The sequence below is a fragment of the Triticum aestivum genome, chromosome 3D (assembly GCF_018294505.1).
Source record: "Triticum aestivum cultivar Chinese Spring chromosome 3D, IWGSC CS RefSeq v2.1, whole genome shotgun sequence".
NCBI lineage: Eukaryota > Viridiplantae > Streptophyta > Magnoliopsida > Poales > Poaceae > Triticum > Triticum aestivum.
In genome coordinates, this window is record NC_057802.1 from 64,591,514 (window position 1) to 64,606,245 (window position 14,732).

The window sequence follows — 14,732 nt, forward strand, 5'->3', positions numbered from 1 at the left end:
TGGGTACACCTTCTATCATAGATCCGAAGGCAAGATTTTTGTTGCTAAGAATGGATCCTTTCTTGAGAAGGATTTTCTCTCGAAAGAAGTGAGTGGGAGGAAAGTAGAACTCGATGAGGTAATTGTACCTTCTCTCGAATTGGAAAGTAACTCATCACAGAAATCAGTTCCAGTGATGCCTACACCAACTATAGACGAAGATAATGATCATGATCATGAAACTTCAGATCAAGTTACTACCGAACCTCGTAAGTCAACCAGAGCATGTTCCGCACTAGAGTGGTACAGTAATCCTATTCTGGAAGTCATGTTACTAGACCATGACGAACCTACGAACTATGAGGAAGCGATGATGAGCCCAGATTCCGATAAATGGCTTGAGGCCATGAAATCTGAGATAGGATCCATGTATGAGAACAAAGTGTGGACTTTGGTGGACTTGCCCGATGATCGGCAAGCCATTGAGAATAAATGGATCTTCAAGAGGAAGACGGACGCTGACGGTAGTGTTACTATCTACAAAGCTCGACTTGTCGCAAAAGGTTTCGACAAGTTCAAAGTGTTGACTACGATGAGATTTTCTCACTCGTAACGATGCTTAAGTCTGTCCGAATCATGTTAGCCATTGCCACATTTTATGAAATCTGGCAAATGGATGTCAAAACTGCATTCCTTAATGGATTTCTTAAAGAACAGTTGTATATGATGTGACCAGAAGGTTTTGTCGATCCTAAAGGTGCTAACAAAGTATGCAAACTCCATCGATCCATCTATGGACTGGTGCAAGCATCTCGGAGTTGGAATATACGCTTTGATAAGATGATCAAAGCAGATGGTTTTATACAGACTTATGATGAAGCACGTATTTACAAGAAAGTGAGTGGGAGGCAATAATAAAGTTGTTATTTTATATTTCATTATATCATGATAAATGTTTATTATCCATGCTAGAATTGTATTAACCGGAAACTTGATACATGTGTGGATACATAGACAAAACACTGTGTCCCTAGTAAGCCTCTACTAGACTAGCTCGTTAATCAAAGATGGTTAAGTTTCCTAACCATAGACATGTGTTGGCATTTGATGAACGGGATCACATCATTAGGAGAATGATGTGATGGATAAGACCCATCCGTTAGCTTAGCATAATGATCATTAAGCTTTATTGCTATTGCTTTCTTCATGACTTATACATATTCCTTTGAATATGAGATTATGCAACTCCCGGATATCGGAGGAATACCTTGTGTGCTATCAAACGTCACAACGTAACTGGGTGATTATAAAGATGCTCTACAGGTATCTCCGAAGGTGTTTGTTGGGTTGGCATAAATTGAGATTAGGATTTGTCACTCCGAGTATCGGAGAGGTATCTCTGGGCCCTCTCGGTAATGCACATCATAATAAGCCTTGCAAGAAATGTGACTAATGAGTTAGTTACGGGATGATGCATTACAGAACGAGTAAAGAGACTTGCCGGTAACGAGATTGAACTAGGTATGGAGATACCGACGATCGAATCTCGGGCAAGTAACATACCGATGACAAAGGGAATAACGTATGTTATCATAACAGTTTGACCAATAATGATCTTCGTAAAATATGTGGGAGCCAATATGAGCATCCAGGTTCCACTATTGGTTATTGGCCGGAGATGTGTCTCGGTCATGTCTACATAGTTCTCGAACCCGTAGGGTTCGCACGCTTAACGTTCAATGACGATTTGTATTATATGAGTTATGTGATTTGGTGACCGAATGTTGTTCGGAGTCCCGGATGAGATCACGTACATGACGAGGAGTCTCTAAATGGTCGAGAGGTAAAGATTCATATATAGGACGATAGTATTTGGACACCGGAAGTGTTCCGGGGGTACCAGGTACGTATCGGGTCACCGGAAGGGGTTCCGGGCAACCCCCGGCATCCTATATGGGCCTAATGGGCCAAGAGAGGGACATACCATCCCCCTAAGGGGCTGGTGCACTCCCCCCCCCATATGGGCTGTCCAAATTGGAGTAGAGAAGGGGAAGGAGGAAAGGAAAAAGGGAATAGGATTCCCCCTTCCCCCTCTTGGCTTCCTACTTCGAATAGGAATAGGAAAGACGGGAGGCTGAATTGGGAGGACCCCAAGTAGAATTCCTCCTACTTGGGGTGCCCCCTTGGCTGCCTCTCCTCCCCTCCAACCTATATATTTGAGGGGGAGGGCACCGCTAGACAACAACATCGATTGTTCCAAGCCGTGTGCGGTGCCCCCTTCCACAGTTTATGCCTCCAGTCATATTCACGTAGTGCTTAGGCGAAGCCCTGCGCGGATCACTTCACCATCACCGTCACCACGCCGTCGTGCTGACGGAACTCTCCCTCGACACTTTGCCAGATCAAGAGTTCGAGGGACGTCATCGAGCTGAACGTGTGCAGAACTCGGAGGTGACGTACGTTCGGTACTTGATCGGTTGGATCGAGAAGACGTTCGAGTACATCAACCGCGTTAAGCAAATGCTTCCGCTTTCGGTCTACGAGGGTATGTAGACACACTCTCCCCCTCTCGTTGCTATGCATCTTCTAGATAGATCTTGCGTGAGCGTAGGAATTTTTTTGAAATTGCATGCTACGTTCCCCAACACTTTCGCTCCGCGCGCTAAGTCTGAAGTTCTGTCCACTTTACTGACATTTCAGAACTTCATTTTTCGCCACTTCAACCTGAACATACTAACTCTCCAAACAGATAATGGACGTGAATTTGACAACCATTCAACCCGCGAGTTTTTCTCCACACACGGCATTGCATTGCACATGTCGTGCCCCTCCACAAGCCCCCAAAACGATCGCGCAGAACGGATCTTACAGACCCTAAATGACATTGTCCGTAGCCTTCTAATCCACGCCTCCATGCCATTTTCGTTCTGGGTAGAGGCCCTCAACACTGCCACTTTCATACTCAACAAACGTCCATGCCGTCCACGCCATAACCTCACCCCCTTTTATTTGCTCTTCGGCGCTCACCCGGATTACGCAAACATGCATGTTTTCGAGTGCCTGTGCTACCCAAACACCACGGCCACCGCTGCTCACGAACTAGCTCCGCGCTCGACAACATGCGTATTCCTTGGCTACTCGCCTGATCACAAGGGGTACCGCTGCTATAACCGAACGACCGGCAAAGTTCTTGTTTCCCGCCATGTCTTCTTCGACGAGAGCTCCTTCCCCTACCACACTCCTGAACCCATGCACCCCCCGCCTACTGCTGATGACGATACCTATCAGCCGTCGGTCCCTCGTCCTAGCCATTTACCATATACCTCCCCACCGTCGCCGCCACCGCCACCGTGCCAGACCCCGCCAGCGCCTGTCTCTCGCGACCCACCGTGTCGATCGCTCACACTAGAGCCCTCCCCGTGCACACCAGAACCCTCATCTCTGCCTATCAAAACACCATCCCCACCTACCCAGCAACCACAGCCCCACGCACCCCTCGCGTGTATACATCGCATGGTCACCCGCGGTGTCCGCGGCATATTCCAGCCCAATCCCAAGTACGCGCTCCAAGCTCAGGTCACCACCATCTCTCCCATACCAAAATCCGTGCGCACGGCATTACGCGACCCATTCTGGCTAACAACTATGCAGGAAGAGTATCGGGCGTTGATGGCGAACAAAACCTGGACGTTGGTGCCACGCCCACCTGGTGCCAATATTGTCACCGACAAATGGCTGTTCCGGCACAAGCTCAAGGCGGACGGCTCTCTGGAGCGGTACAAAGCTCGATGGGTGGTGCGCGGCTACTCGCAACGGCTAGGTGTGGACTTCGACGAAACCTTTAGCCCTGTCGTCAAGTCTGCCACTGTTCGTGCCGTGCTCGCCATTGCCGCGTCGCGAGACTGGCCCGTCCATCAAATGGACGTGAACAAATGCCTTTCTCCACGGACAACTGGCCGAGCACGTTTACTGTCAACAACCGGCTGGCTTCGTCGACAACGACCACCCCGACTACGTCTGTCTCCTCGACAAGTCGTTGTACGACCTCAAGCAGGCCCCGCGCGCCTGCTTCGACAGATTCGCCGCCTTCCTGCGTGTGGTCGGCTTCACGGCGGCGCGCTTTGATCCGTCGTTGTTCGTGTACTCCCACGACGGCGGCCTGGCGTACCTTCTCCTGTACGTCAACGACATCGTCCTCACCGCCTCGTCGAGCCGCCTTCTTCAACACATCCAGCAGCGCCTCTTCGTCGAGTTCTTGATGAAGGATCTTGGCTCCCTCCACTACTTTCTCGGCATCAGCGTCACGCGCAGCAGCTCCGGATTTTTCCTGTCGCAGCGCCAATATGCCGAGGAGCTCCTTGACCGTGCCAACATGGTCGCGTGCAAGCCCTCGCCGACACCATTGGACACACGCGCCAAACTGTCCCTGAGCTGGATGAGGTGATCGTCTAGAACTAAAATACATCTAGATACATCTATTTTTGGGACAAGTATTTTTTGACAGATGGAGTAGATGGAAAGGCAAAAAAGGGGAACATGGCAAAAACCAGAGATTCCTCTTCTTCAGGCTTTGCCGTCGCCGTTAGTGCTCAGATCTACGTGCGTGTCCTTGTAGCGCTGTGATAGGTACGCCGAGCATGTTATCGGGGGGAACCTGATCAGACAACGAGATCGCAAAAGTTTAGGCTTGGTGTGTATGCCTTGGGTGATGAGATGGACAAGTGATCAACTTTAGTCATTGTTGGTAGGATTTAAAACATACTTTGGCGGATTTGTCTCGGATTTGCAGGTTGGCAGGCACTCGACTACGCAGTCGTGGCTTGGTTCCACGAAAAAGACAATCTGCTCCAAGAAAGGAGTAAACAGCACGATCAAGATCAACTTTTTTATGGTGCAATGCGGAGTTTGCCTTAAATCACATACAACTGAAAAAAAAAGGAGCTTTGCATTAACCAAGATCACATGGAAAAGTAACTTTATCCATGGAAAATTGATGGTTTTCACATATTTATTACACAAGAAACTTACGGTGCAACGCCCTCGTCCATCACTCAATGTAAAGTTTACAATTGTGGAATGATTATTGTATCATAAGAAAATATAAAAATAATAACCAAACCACAAAAGCCATTTATGTCACCCGAATACACAGTGTGATTCTTGGCCGGCGTCTGACCTTGTTTAAATAGAGGGCGGATGGGAGGAGCTTGTCGGGTGTTGCGTTTAATGTCGGCACGCTCGTGAATGAACGTGTGGCCGGAGTAGGTTTCTCGGCTTCCACGCAGGTTTAATGAAGGCGTGTTTAGCCGAGTGTGCAGCGGGCGGTGCCCTCGGCCGGCGCGACGCTTCAATGGTGGAAGCAATGAGAGGTCGCGTCCAGACTGGGGCGCTCTACAACGGCATGAATGCGGGCAGCTGGTCATGGGCGGGAAGCGCACGTGGGAGGAGGAAGGGGTTTTTGGTGGGCTAGGGCGTGACAGCGGTCCGGACTCCCGCAAACTTCCCCATGTTTGTCTTCAGTTTGCGGGAGAAAACGCATCCGGACAGCGCCATGGACCGCGGTCCGGACAACATGGTGCGGACTGATACGGAAGGTTTGCGAGTTGGCGTTGAAGAGGCCCTAGTGTGTTATAAATTATGAGGGCATAAAATACATGAAACATTCCGGAGGCGTTTCTAAATGTCTTGTTCTTTTCATCCTGGAGGGCATGCATTTGGATTTTCTTACATAATCCTATTTCACAATGACTGACAAACTTTTCCAAAGACAAAATGCCAGAATACTACAGTCTAGGCAACGCGCCCCTCTAGATATGCTTGGTATCGTGGGAAATATGTAACCAGCAAAATGAACCCATATTCCCAATGTGGCCATATCCTTGAATCATGGTGGCATATATAGAGGGGGCCTCGCAGGGTTTGGGCGCCAGAATCTACGACGCCCACAGATAAAATTTCTTTTGTTATAACCTTATGGTCCTTGTCACTGAGCTGGATGATATTGTTCTTCAGATGGCGATTCTGTTTCAAGCAAAACTGAGCAAGGATTAGGATGGGAAACAAAATTAAGTATCATAACATCAAATGGAGACCAAAACAAGTGGCTAGTACACCGATGGATAGTCAACTATTAATGTGTGCTCGAAAGTAGAAATGATGCATTTATTCCGGTAACATGTTTTTTATTTTATTTTCTCCGGAAAAGCTCCAGGGATCAAGGTTAACTTAAATGCCTTCATACCAGATGGATATATTAATTTACATTAAACAGTTCAGAGTCCAATAAAAACAAGCACATACTTACCAATGGTTAGTTCGAATTAGTCACTTCTGTCATATAAGAGGAAATTTCATACATAACAGATTGAGGGTAAGCTTCAGACGTAAGAAGCTAAGCCACGACCACAGCAGATTATTACACATTGATTAATTTTGAGAAAATGGGAAGCTCAATTGCACGCATAAAGGGTTGTGATAATAGTTCAGCACCAGAAAATACAATGCTCAACATGATAAGGAGGCTAGGAAGCTACCAGACCTTATATATGACTTTCCTGTACTTTCACACATGTCCCATTTGTAGTTCAGAAAACAGTGATACAACAAAATGAAAGGTCCATGCCAATACACCAGATAAGTTGTTCTCATCACCACAAAAAATTGCTGCTATCTAGCTAATATGGAGATGGTATAAAAACTGCTAGCTCCACCAAACGTAAAACAAATGAAGCGATGGTATTAAGGATGGCAATATATGGGGAAATGCAAAGTTACAGGGTATAATTGGCACAGCATGCAGCCATGCACGACATTGCTTTTCAGATTGTGGGGCAAGTAAGAGCACTTAGAGCAACATAATGTCAAGTGATGCTGAACTAGTATTCGTAGAATGGCCTAACGAATCAATCACACACCTAACACCACTCCGCAGTTATAGCAAACAGTGTGATGGTTGATGAACTATTAATAAGAGTGCGAAGCATCACAAATGCAGCAAAGCCAATTCATACAACATTTACTCGATTACGATGGTGTATTAGCAATGCTACAAATTTGGACTTCAAAACACATGGCAAAAAACCTAGCAAAATAGAGAAGAAATTAACACACACGATGCACGTTAGAAATCTTTGTAACCTCAGCAGAAGCAAAAGGAATACCTTGAAGGTTCGGCTTCAGTGCAGGAAATATCGGAGGCCAAACCATCTTAAAAGGAAAAATATAATAAACCGAATACCAATCCTTATCTTTCATCTCATACACTTTACGCAATGTCTTGCCCTTGATATCTAGATACAGTATGCATCGACCCATCTGGAAGAACACAAACTCGGCGTTGTCCCCGACCTGCAGTATCCGAAGAACATCAATATGCTCATCCTCAACAGTGTAATCTTGCATCCTCAAATTAGCAACCATCTCACTCATAAAGATGGTGTCCACCAGCAGCCAGTTGTTCCCCTTGTGGAGCCAGATGTGAAGCTGAAGCTCCTTCACTTGAATAAGATATACACTAGATGCATCATCTGCCCGCGACAACATGGCGTCTCTATCTCCATACTCCACCCCTTGTGGGAGACAAATAGTAGAGCAACTTGAGACCGACAAATCCAAGACCATTATATTTCTCGGGGCGACCGTGATATAAATTTTACTGTCGACCAGCACAAGTTTTGGGTCCCATAGCGGAAGAGATGGCTGGTCAGTGGCCAAGGTATGATGTGTGCACCAGATACCATGTTGCAACATATATACTCGCACCGTAACCTTACTGGTCTCCTCGGAAGACTCGATCAGAACATAAAAGTAGGACAAGTCATCGCCTTGTTCTTTGGAGATGAGACACGGCCAGATGCAGAACCTGCCCTCCGGCCGGTTATACCTTGGAAATGGTGGGAAGGTCATCATGCCTCTCTCAGTCAGTGTGCACAGAGCGGTATGCACTCCAAGTTCGAATCTAGGGCCGTCTAGGAGCATAGTTAAGACGCGGCCATTCCGGCAGTCGAGGACGTGAGCCCGTCTGCACTGCCAGGTGTCCGGGCAGAAGCATGCACGGTCGATGACGGCGGCGAGCTCTGGTGGCTGAGGCAGCATCGGCGTGAAACAGGGCCCCATCCCGGTGTCGATGTAGAAGCCGAGCAGGCGAGGGGGGTGCAGTTTACGGAACCGGCCAAGGAAGGCCTTGTCAGAGACGTGGCATAGCCAGCGTCTGCAGACCAGGGCGGCACGGATGAGGGTGTTGGGGAAGCTAACACGGAGAAGGATCTCAACGAGGAGGTTGTCATCGTCGAGCACCTTGGATACGGTGGCGGAGGAGTCTGCCACCGCCGGTTGCGGCTGCTTCTCACCTTCCATGGCGACCTAAACAATAATGTAAAAACAAAATGGGTTAGTATTGTGAGCCGGGTTTTGGCAGTATACTAATCAACAATTTACATTAAATAATTGGTGGCTAGTGATCTGGCTCGAGTCTAAAATACTAGTACTTCCTCCATTCTTTATACAAGGCCACTTTGTTTTTTGTCAAACTTTGATTTATAATTTTGGTCAACAAAATATGGTTATATGTCATTGAAAATATATCATCGGAAAGTTCTTTGAAATGTGCATTCAATGAAATACTTTTTGTAGCATATAAGTCACTTTTTGTTGTTAAAATTACTGGTCAAAGTTAAGACATAAAAAATATGAAGTAGCCTTGTATAAGGGAATGGAGGGAGTACATGGCTAGTGAATCTGATTTGGGACTAAAAGTCTAAAATGGATCCGGTCTGTGACAAAGATACTCATTTGCTAGTGAATCTGCAGTGGGGGCTAAGGCAAATACTTAATCCAAGACATGATCGGCATCGATCTCATCTCATCTATAAAAGATCCATGGTAAAATACTCACTTCATGACTACTGAATCTGGTTTGAGTCTAAAATACTCCACATGGCCTGTGAATCTGAGATGGTACCAAAATATTTCTTGGCCATTGAATAGTAAAATACTTCATGGCTACTGAATCGTTGGTGGGACTAGAATACCCGAAGGCTAGTAAATCTGAAGCCATCATCGACCAAATGAGCGCCCGTCGGGAGGCCTAGCTGGGATGGGAAGGATTACCTCGGTCAAAAGCGACCCGTCGGGAGGCCCTAGCATCACTGCGCCTCTTGCGACGGACGGCGAGAGGTGACGCGGTCCAGCAGGATGGGGCGGCGGCGAAGCGATGGCGCCGGTGGAGAGGAGAGCCGGCCGAGCGGGATGGGGAAACCACTGGGTTGACCGCGTAGTAACTTCACTAGCAGGTGCAGGTTGGTGGGGAGGAGAGAACCAGTTGTACGAGTACTTCAGCAGCAGATTAAAAAAAAATTGTAGCTCCTACACGGTGAAAACAACTGGGTTGACCGTGTCCACGTGAAAAACGTCAGCGCGTGCGTGGGGGTGGGTGCTGGGTACCCTCTAGTCTCCTCTTCTTCCTTCCTCTCGGCGTTGATTTCTTTTGTGTGAATCTTAAATTCAGCACACCCGATGTTGAAAGCAAGATGTATGCTATCGTGCCTGTGATGACTTTATCAATCTAAGATATTGTGTTGGCTCGGTATCTCGAAGGTACTCGTAGAAATAGGGTGTTCATCCGTGCGCTTATACAATTGAATGTTATGTGTATACGTGAACATCCGTGTTTGTAACTGTGTTATAAAAACAACAACTGAGATTTGCCACCGAGCCCCCAGATATTCTTAAGACTTCATCGATTTAGAAAAGTGCAATTTCAGTTTGCTAAAAGGTACAACTTGCACCACAGACTGTTCCTTTCGTTCCCCCGCTTCTGTATGGGCTTGTCATCTGGAAGGAATTATAATTCTGCAGATCAGGTTTCGCCACGCACAGCAACGTAGCACCACATACGATATCTTCACAAAAATGGTATGGTACAATGCTGATGTAGACGCCAAGATTATCATCCCAAAAACTCGGAAAGAAAACATATAGTATAATGCTGATGTAGACGCCAAGATTATCATCCCCAAAACTCAGAAAGACAAGGCCACGGTGAGCAATCAACTTCGGAACTTGTACACATTCAGAAAGAAGGCAACCAGTGTTCATCTCCACAGGAACAATGATGACATCTCCACAGCTATGGTTACACTGATATTAGCACATTAGCAGTACAACATTGCCATCCTCCGTCCTAAGGGCATTCTTATTGCCACTTGCAACATTACACGTCATACTATAGATGTGAAGGCAAAAAAAGGGGAACAGAGCAAAAACCAGAGGTGCTTCTTTCAGGCTTTGCCGTCGCTGTAAGTGCTCAGATCTGCGTGCGTGTCCTTGTAGCGCTGGGATAGGTACGCCGAGCAAGTGATTGGGGGGAACCTGATCAGACAGCGGAGGTCGCAAACGTTTAGGCTTGGTGTGTATGCCTTGGCTGATGAGATGGATAAGTGATCAACTTTAGTCATTGTTGGTAGGATTTAGAACTTACTTTGGCGGATTCGTCTCGGATTTGCAGGTTGGCAGGCACTCGACTACACAGTCATGGCTTGGTTCCACGAAAAAGGCAATCTGTTTCAATAAAGGAATAAACAGCACGATTAAAATCAACCTTTTTTTATGGCACAATGCTGATTGCCTTAAATCACATACAGCTGAGAAAGAAGAGCTTTGTGTTATCTTGGAAAATTAACTAAGACATGCTTTCACTGGTTCAGCGTTTGTCACGCATGGAAAAAATAGATGGTTTTCACATATTTACACAAGAAGAAACTTACGGAGTAACGCTCCTGCCCATCAAGGACCACTCGATGTAAAGTTGACCTACAATTGTGGAAATGATTATTGTATCGTAAGTAAATATAAAAATAATAACCAAACCACAAAATCCATTTATGTCATCCAAGTTTCCCTGAATACAGTTTGGTCTGCAAGCACAATATCGAAATGCCAATTAGAACTAAGAACATACTTTAAGAGATAGATTCACAAACCTGAAAATGGAGTTACTCCAGCGTTCGAGCATATCACCAAGATTGACAATAAAGCCGCTGCGAAACAAAGACCAAAAGAGTGAGGGTTTTCAACTTATGTTAACAGGTAAAATTTGACGCCGTTACCATCAATCAAGAACGAGACATAAATCTAATCAGATTAACAGGCTAACCCTTTCACAGGAGCTACATATTCCCATACTTGAGGCTGAGCATTCCTGTCCTTGCAAATCTGCAGAATTCAGATGGCAAATCCCAGTTACGAAAATGTAAAAACAAATACATGAAAAGGCCATGTTTCAAGATGCTTTACTTGGAGACCAACTACGTCATCAGTTGCTAAGAGAGTGATCAGGCCATAATCCGAATGTGCACCAGCTCCATAAACTCCCTTAGAAGGATTTGACACTTGACCTGATGACAAAAAGAACATCAAATGGAAGAATTCATCATGATTCATGCTGGATAAATATCATTTGACACGAAAGCATGACCTGTTTTTTGTCCACCTTCATAGTGCAAGAGCCTTAATGTGGCTATCGAATCGCCAAGCATTTCAGGTCTATCAAAGAAGTCCTCGTCTAGGTTCAAAGCAAGAGCAATGATCCTTGCAACTGATTTGGCCACTCTCCTGAAACCAATAGAAAGCAGGCCAACTAAGAATAGAGTTCACCTCTGATCCAATAAATAAAACCTCATTCACCAGAGGCTACAACAAAATTCCAAAAAGGGCATTTGCATGAATACTTGGAAGCTATTTTCTTTGACTGCAAACACAGGTTTACATGACTCATGCATGCTACTTACTCATTCACATTCAGTCAGTTCCAACTTTATGGATAATCATTTACCACTTTGAAATGTTAAATTTAAAACCAAGCAATATAAATTACGTTTCTACTTACAATGCTTCCCTGTGATATTGCTCCATCACCTCCCTCCATTTGGGCAATATTTCTGTGAGAGCAATAAGAGGATTACATGTGAAGTAAGTAAAAAGGACCATGTAAGAGTTACTTTTAGGTGCCAAACACCAACGTCCAACAGTACAATGTTAATAGAATCTATAGTCCATTACCAGCTACAAGCATATTGCAGATGTCTTGCTATTGATTGATTACTCAGTTTTCGGAAGAGGTGCTTTAGTAAAAAATAACTTGAAAACAGAGATAAAATACCTTCGGAAGGCCACTGGTTTGGACCATAAAATGGCCTATTTGACTGTGGGTCATCTGCAGGTACCTCAACACCAATATAATACCCTTCCTTGTGGTCACCTAAAGAGGACATAAGTGTCAATTGTAAGAAACCACTCTTGCAGTGATGTTTGCTTGTATGATGCTGGTGACTCAAGAAAGGTGAACTTAAGTGTAGCAAGTAGCAACACATGTGGAAGTCGATAGAGTACCATTCACTTGGTTTTCTGGATCAAGAATCTCATCTAGCATAGGTGTATACCCTCGATTCTTCTCATTTCGGAGAAGCTTCATTTTCTCACTGTTCGGAAGTTCAAAGAACTTCTTGCTTTCGGCAAAAACCTCGTCCATGAATTCCTGGCTTATCCCATGATCCAGCACATAGAAGAAGCCTGAATCCAAGCATGCCTAAGAAAAAAATACGGAGCATTTGTTTACGGAACAATATGGTCCAAAACTATTAGAAGAAACAGAGCTACCAGCACATTAACCATGTTCTCAGTACTTCAATATAAAAGAAGGTTGCATCATCGCATTCTTAGTGGTCCATTTCTTGCACTGCCTGATATGTAATGCAATAATAGAGCAAGATCATAGTTTGCGATGACTGAAATTTTAGGATGGTGAGTAAACTATAGCTATTTAAGGGAATAAGCGGCAAGAAAACATGGCACATATATAATGGTATTGGAAATTAATTCACAGCACAAGTAGAAAATTATTATTCCCAAAATGAAATCCTTACTGAATGGGTTACTATGGCTATCTACTTCTAGAACTGGGACGATGATAGTAGAAGTTCAGTAATACTGACTGATGTGTTACTGTTGACATCTTCTTCTTTCTTTGAAACAAGACTGTTGACATCTTCTCAAAATAACAAGCACACATGTCCCTTTTCAGAATATATGCATTTTTATATGCAAGAGTTCAAGCCTGGCATAATCAGGGTTCTGTTTGAAAGTGTACGCTGCTGGTTTGCATATGTATTTCTAAGACTCCACCTAAAAGGACAGATTCAATGCTAGAAGCTCCCACACTAGGTGGGGTCTGGGGAAGGATTATACGAGGTAAGCCTTGCCCCTGCACATTTCTAAGACTCCACCAAATAAATAGAAATTTAAATGCCGTCCACGTCCTTGGGGACAAAATTGCACTTTTCTTGAAACACAATAAACCTTAAACAAGTTGTAAAGAGCTGGCAGGTCACTCTCGGTCACTTCCCCTTAACAAGCCTTGGTTTCCGAAAGCAGAATGCTCAAACATAGATCATGTACGAGGTCAAAGCAACAAACTGACATATGACAAGTATTCCCTCCATCCCAAAGTAAGTGTCGCTGATTTAGTACAACTTTGTACTAAATCAGCGACACTTATTTTGGGACGAAGGGAGTACAATTCAATACTACTGGTGTGTTCAATAACTAATAACCACTACTACCGCAAAAGGCAGAGGCCTTGTTCATTGCTTTTGAAGAACTTTTATGCACCAACTGTAAGTGTGTAACCAATTCTGTCTTCCTCTTCTACAATGACTGCAACCCAAACATCGTTAACCTGCCTTGTGAACCAGCAGGTTCCCACCATCTTATACAGGTTTTCTCTTTACAAAATTGACGAGCATGCTTTTTTTGTTGTTGCGGGAACATGCTTTCTTTCGAGGACGAGCATGCTTGTAAGAAATAAACTCTGCATACAGCTAATAGCGCCAAAAAGGTGGCACATAATTGAGCGGTGGCCGACTTTTTCTGGGGAAAGAAAGTTGCTCTAACAAGCTTTCCGCTGTTCATGCGCCCATGGACCAAGATTCTTTTCAATTATCAAGAAACGAACCTGCTTGAGGAGCGCGACCGATCTCTGGATGTCGGGGTCCACCAGGCTGATGCAATTCAGGCTCGTCCTCGAGGTCGAGCTCTCCATGCCGCCGCTACGCTTTCCCCACCACCAGCCTGATCCTCTCCGCTCTCTCTCTCTCGCAGCGCGCCGCCGCCTCGATTCGTGGCCGCTAGCGTAGACTGTGACGCGACTCCTTTGTTGGATGCGCTCAGAGTCAGAGGTGGCTGGTGGATCGCCGAATTGGCGCCGGGGGCGATATATAGGGGCGGAGGCTCGAGGTTGGTGGAATTTGGAAGAAGGTTTGCGAGGGGCACGAAAGCGGAGGCGATCTCTTGGTGGCTGCGGACGGCCTGGGTCTCTGGACCAGGAAAAAACAATGCGCGATTCCTCTCTGTATGGACTTCTATTTATTTTTCCTTGTGTGTGTATATTATTTGGTGTGGTCTGCCTTTGAGCACTTTATATGCTTTTGTTGGTGTTGATTGATGTCCTCCGAATCTAATCACATGTGGAGTGGATGGATGGATGGGTCGCGTTTGATGGCAGCGAATTTTCCTTGGTCTTTCGGTCACTCGAAGAGGACGGGTCAAAGGGAATCCCAAAAGCGTCAGCAATAATCTTCGGCTTGTTTGGTTTGTGACTAAGATTGTCAAAAGTTGCCACACATGAGGTTTTTTTCCTGAGAAAACATTGGCTTTATTGATCACTTAACAAAGTTACAAAGAGTCTCCAGTCCGAAGCA

At 45.4% G+C, this 14,732-nt stretch overlaps 2 protein-coding genes across 4 annotated transcripts; both read right to left on the reverse strand.

Annotated features, from left to right (window-relative positions):
- Nucleotides 1-5,652: 5,652 nt before the first annotated feature.
- Nucleotides 5,653-9,308, reverse strand: LOC123077444 (uncharacterized). Of its 2 annotated transcripts, none has more exons than XM_044499724.1 (3): nt 9,088-9,308; nt 7,140-8,340; nt 5,653-6,015 (listed from the first exon to the last, which is right to left on the reverse strand). In XM_044499724.1, exons 1-3 carry the CDS (start codon nt 9,121-9,123, stop codon nt 5,963-5,965), a joined length of 1,290 nt encoding a protein of 429 aa, XP_044355659.1. In that variant the 5' UTR covers nt 9,124-9,308; the 3' UTR covers nt 5,653-5,962. The 2 variants fall into 2 exon arrangements, with proteins under 2 accessions (XP_044355659.1, XP_044355660.1); XM_044499725.1 differs by having other exon boundaries at nt 5,653-6,000; nt 9,088-9,304.
- Nucleotides 9,309-10,018: 710 nt separating this feature from the next.
- LOC123077445 (2-oxoglutarate-Fe(II) type oxidoreductase hxnY) lies at nt 10,019-14,370 on the reverse strand. 2 transcript variants are annotated; one of them, XM_044499727.1, is made up of 11 exons: nt 13,988-14,370; nt 12,367-12,562; nt 12,137-12,235; nt 11,864-11,915; nt 11,468-11,589; nt 11,272-11,372; nt 11,132-11,190; nt 10,959-11,015; nt 10,743-10,788; nt 10,457-10,536; nt 10,019-10,347 (listed from the first exon to the last, which is right to left on the reverse strand). In XM_044499727.1, exons 1-11 carry the CDS (start codon nt 14,072-14,074, stop codon nt 10,257-10,259), a joined length of 990 nt encoding a protein of 329 aa, XP_044355662.1. In that variant the 5' UTR covers nt 14,075-14,370; the 3' UTR covers nt 10,019-10,256. The 2 variants fall into 2 exon arrangements, with proteins under 2 accessions (XP_044355662.1, XP_044355661.1); XM_044499726.1 differs by having other exon boundaries at nt 11,453-11,589.
- Between the last annotated feature and the right edge of the window lie 362 nt (nt 14,371-14,732).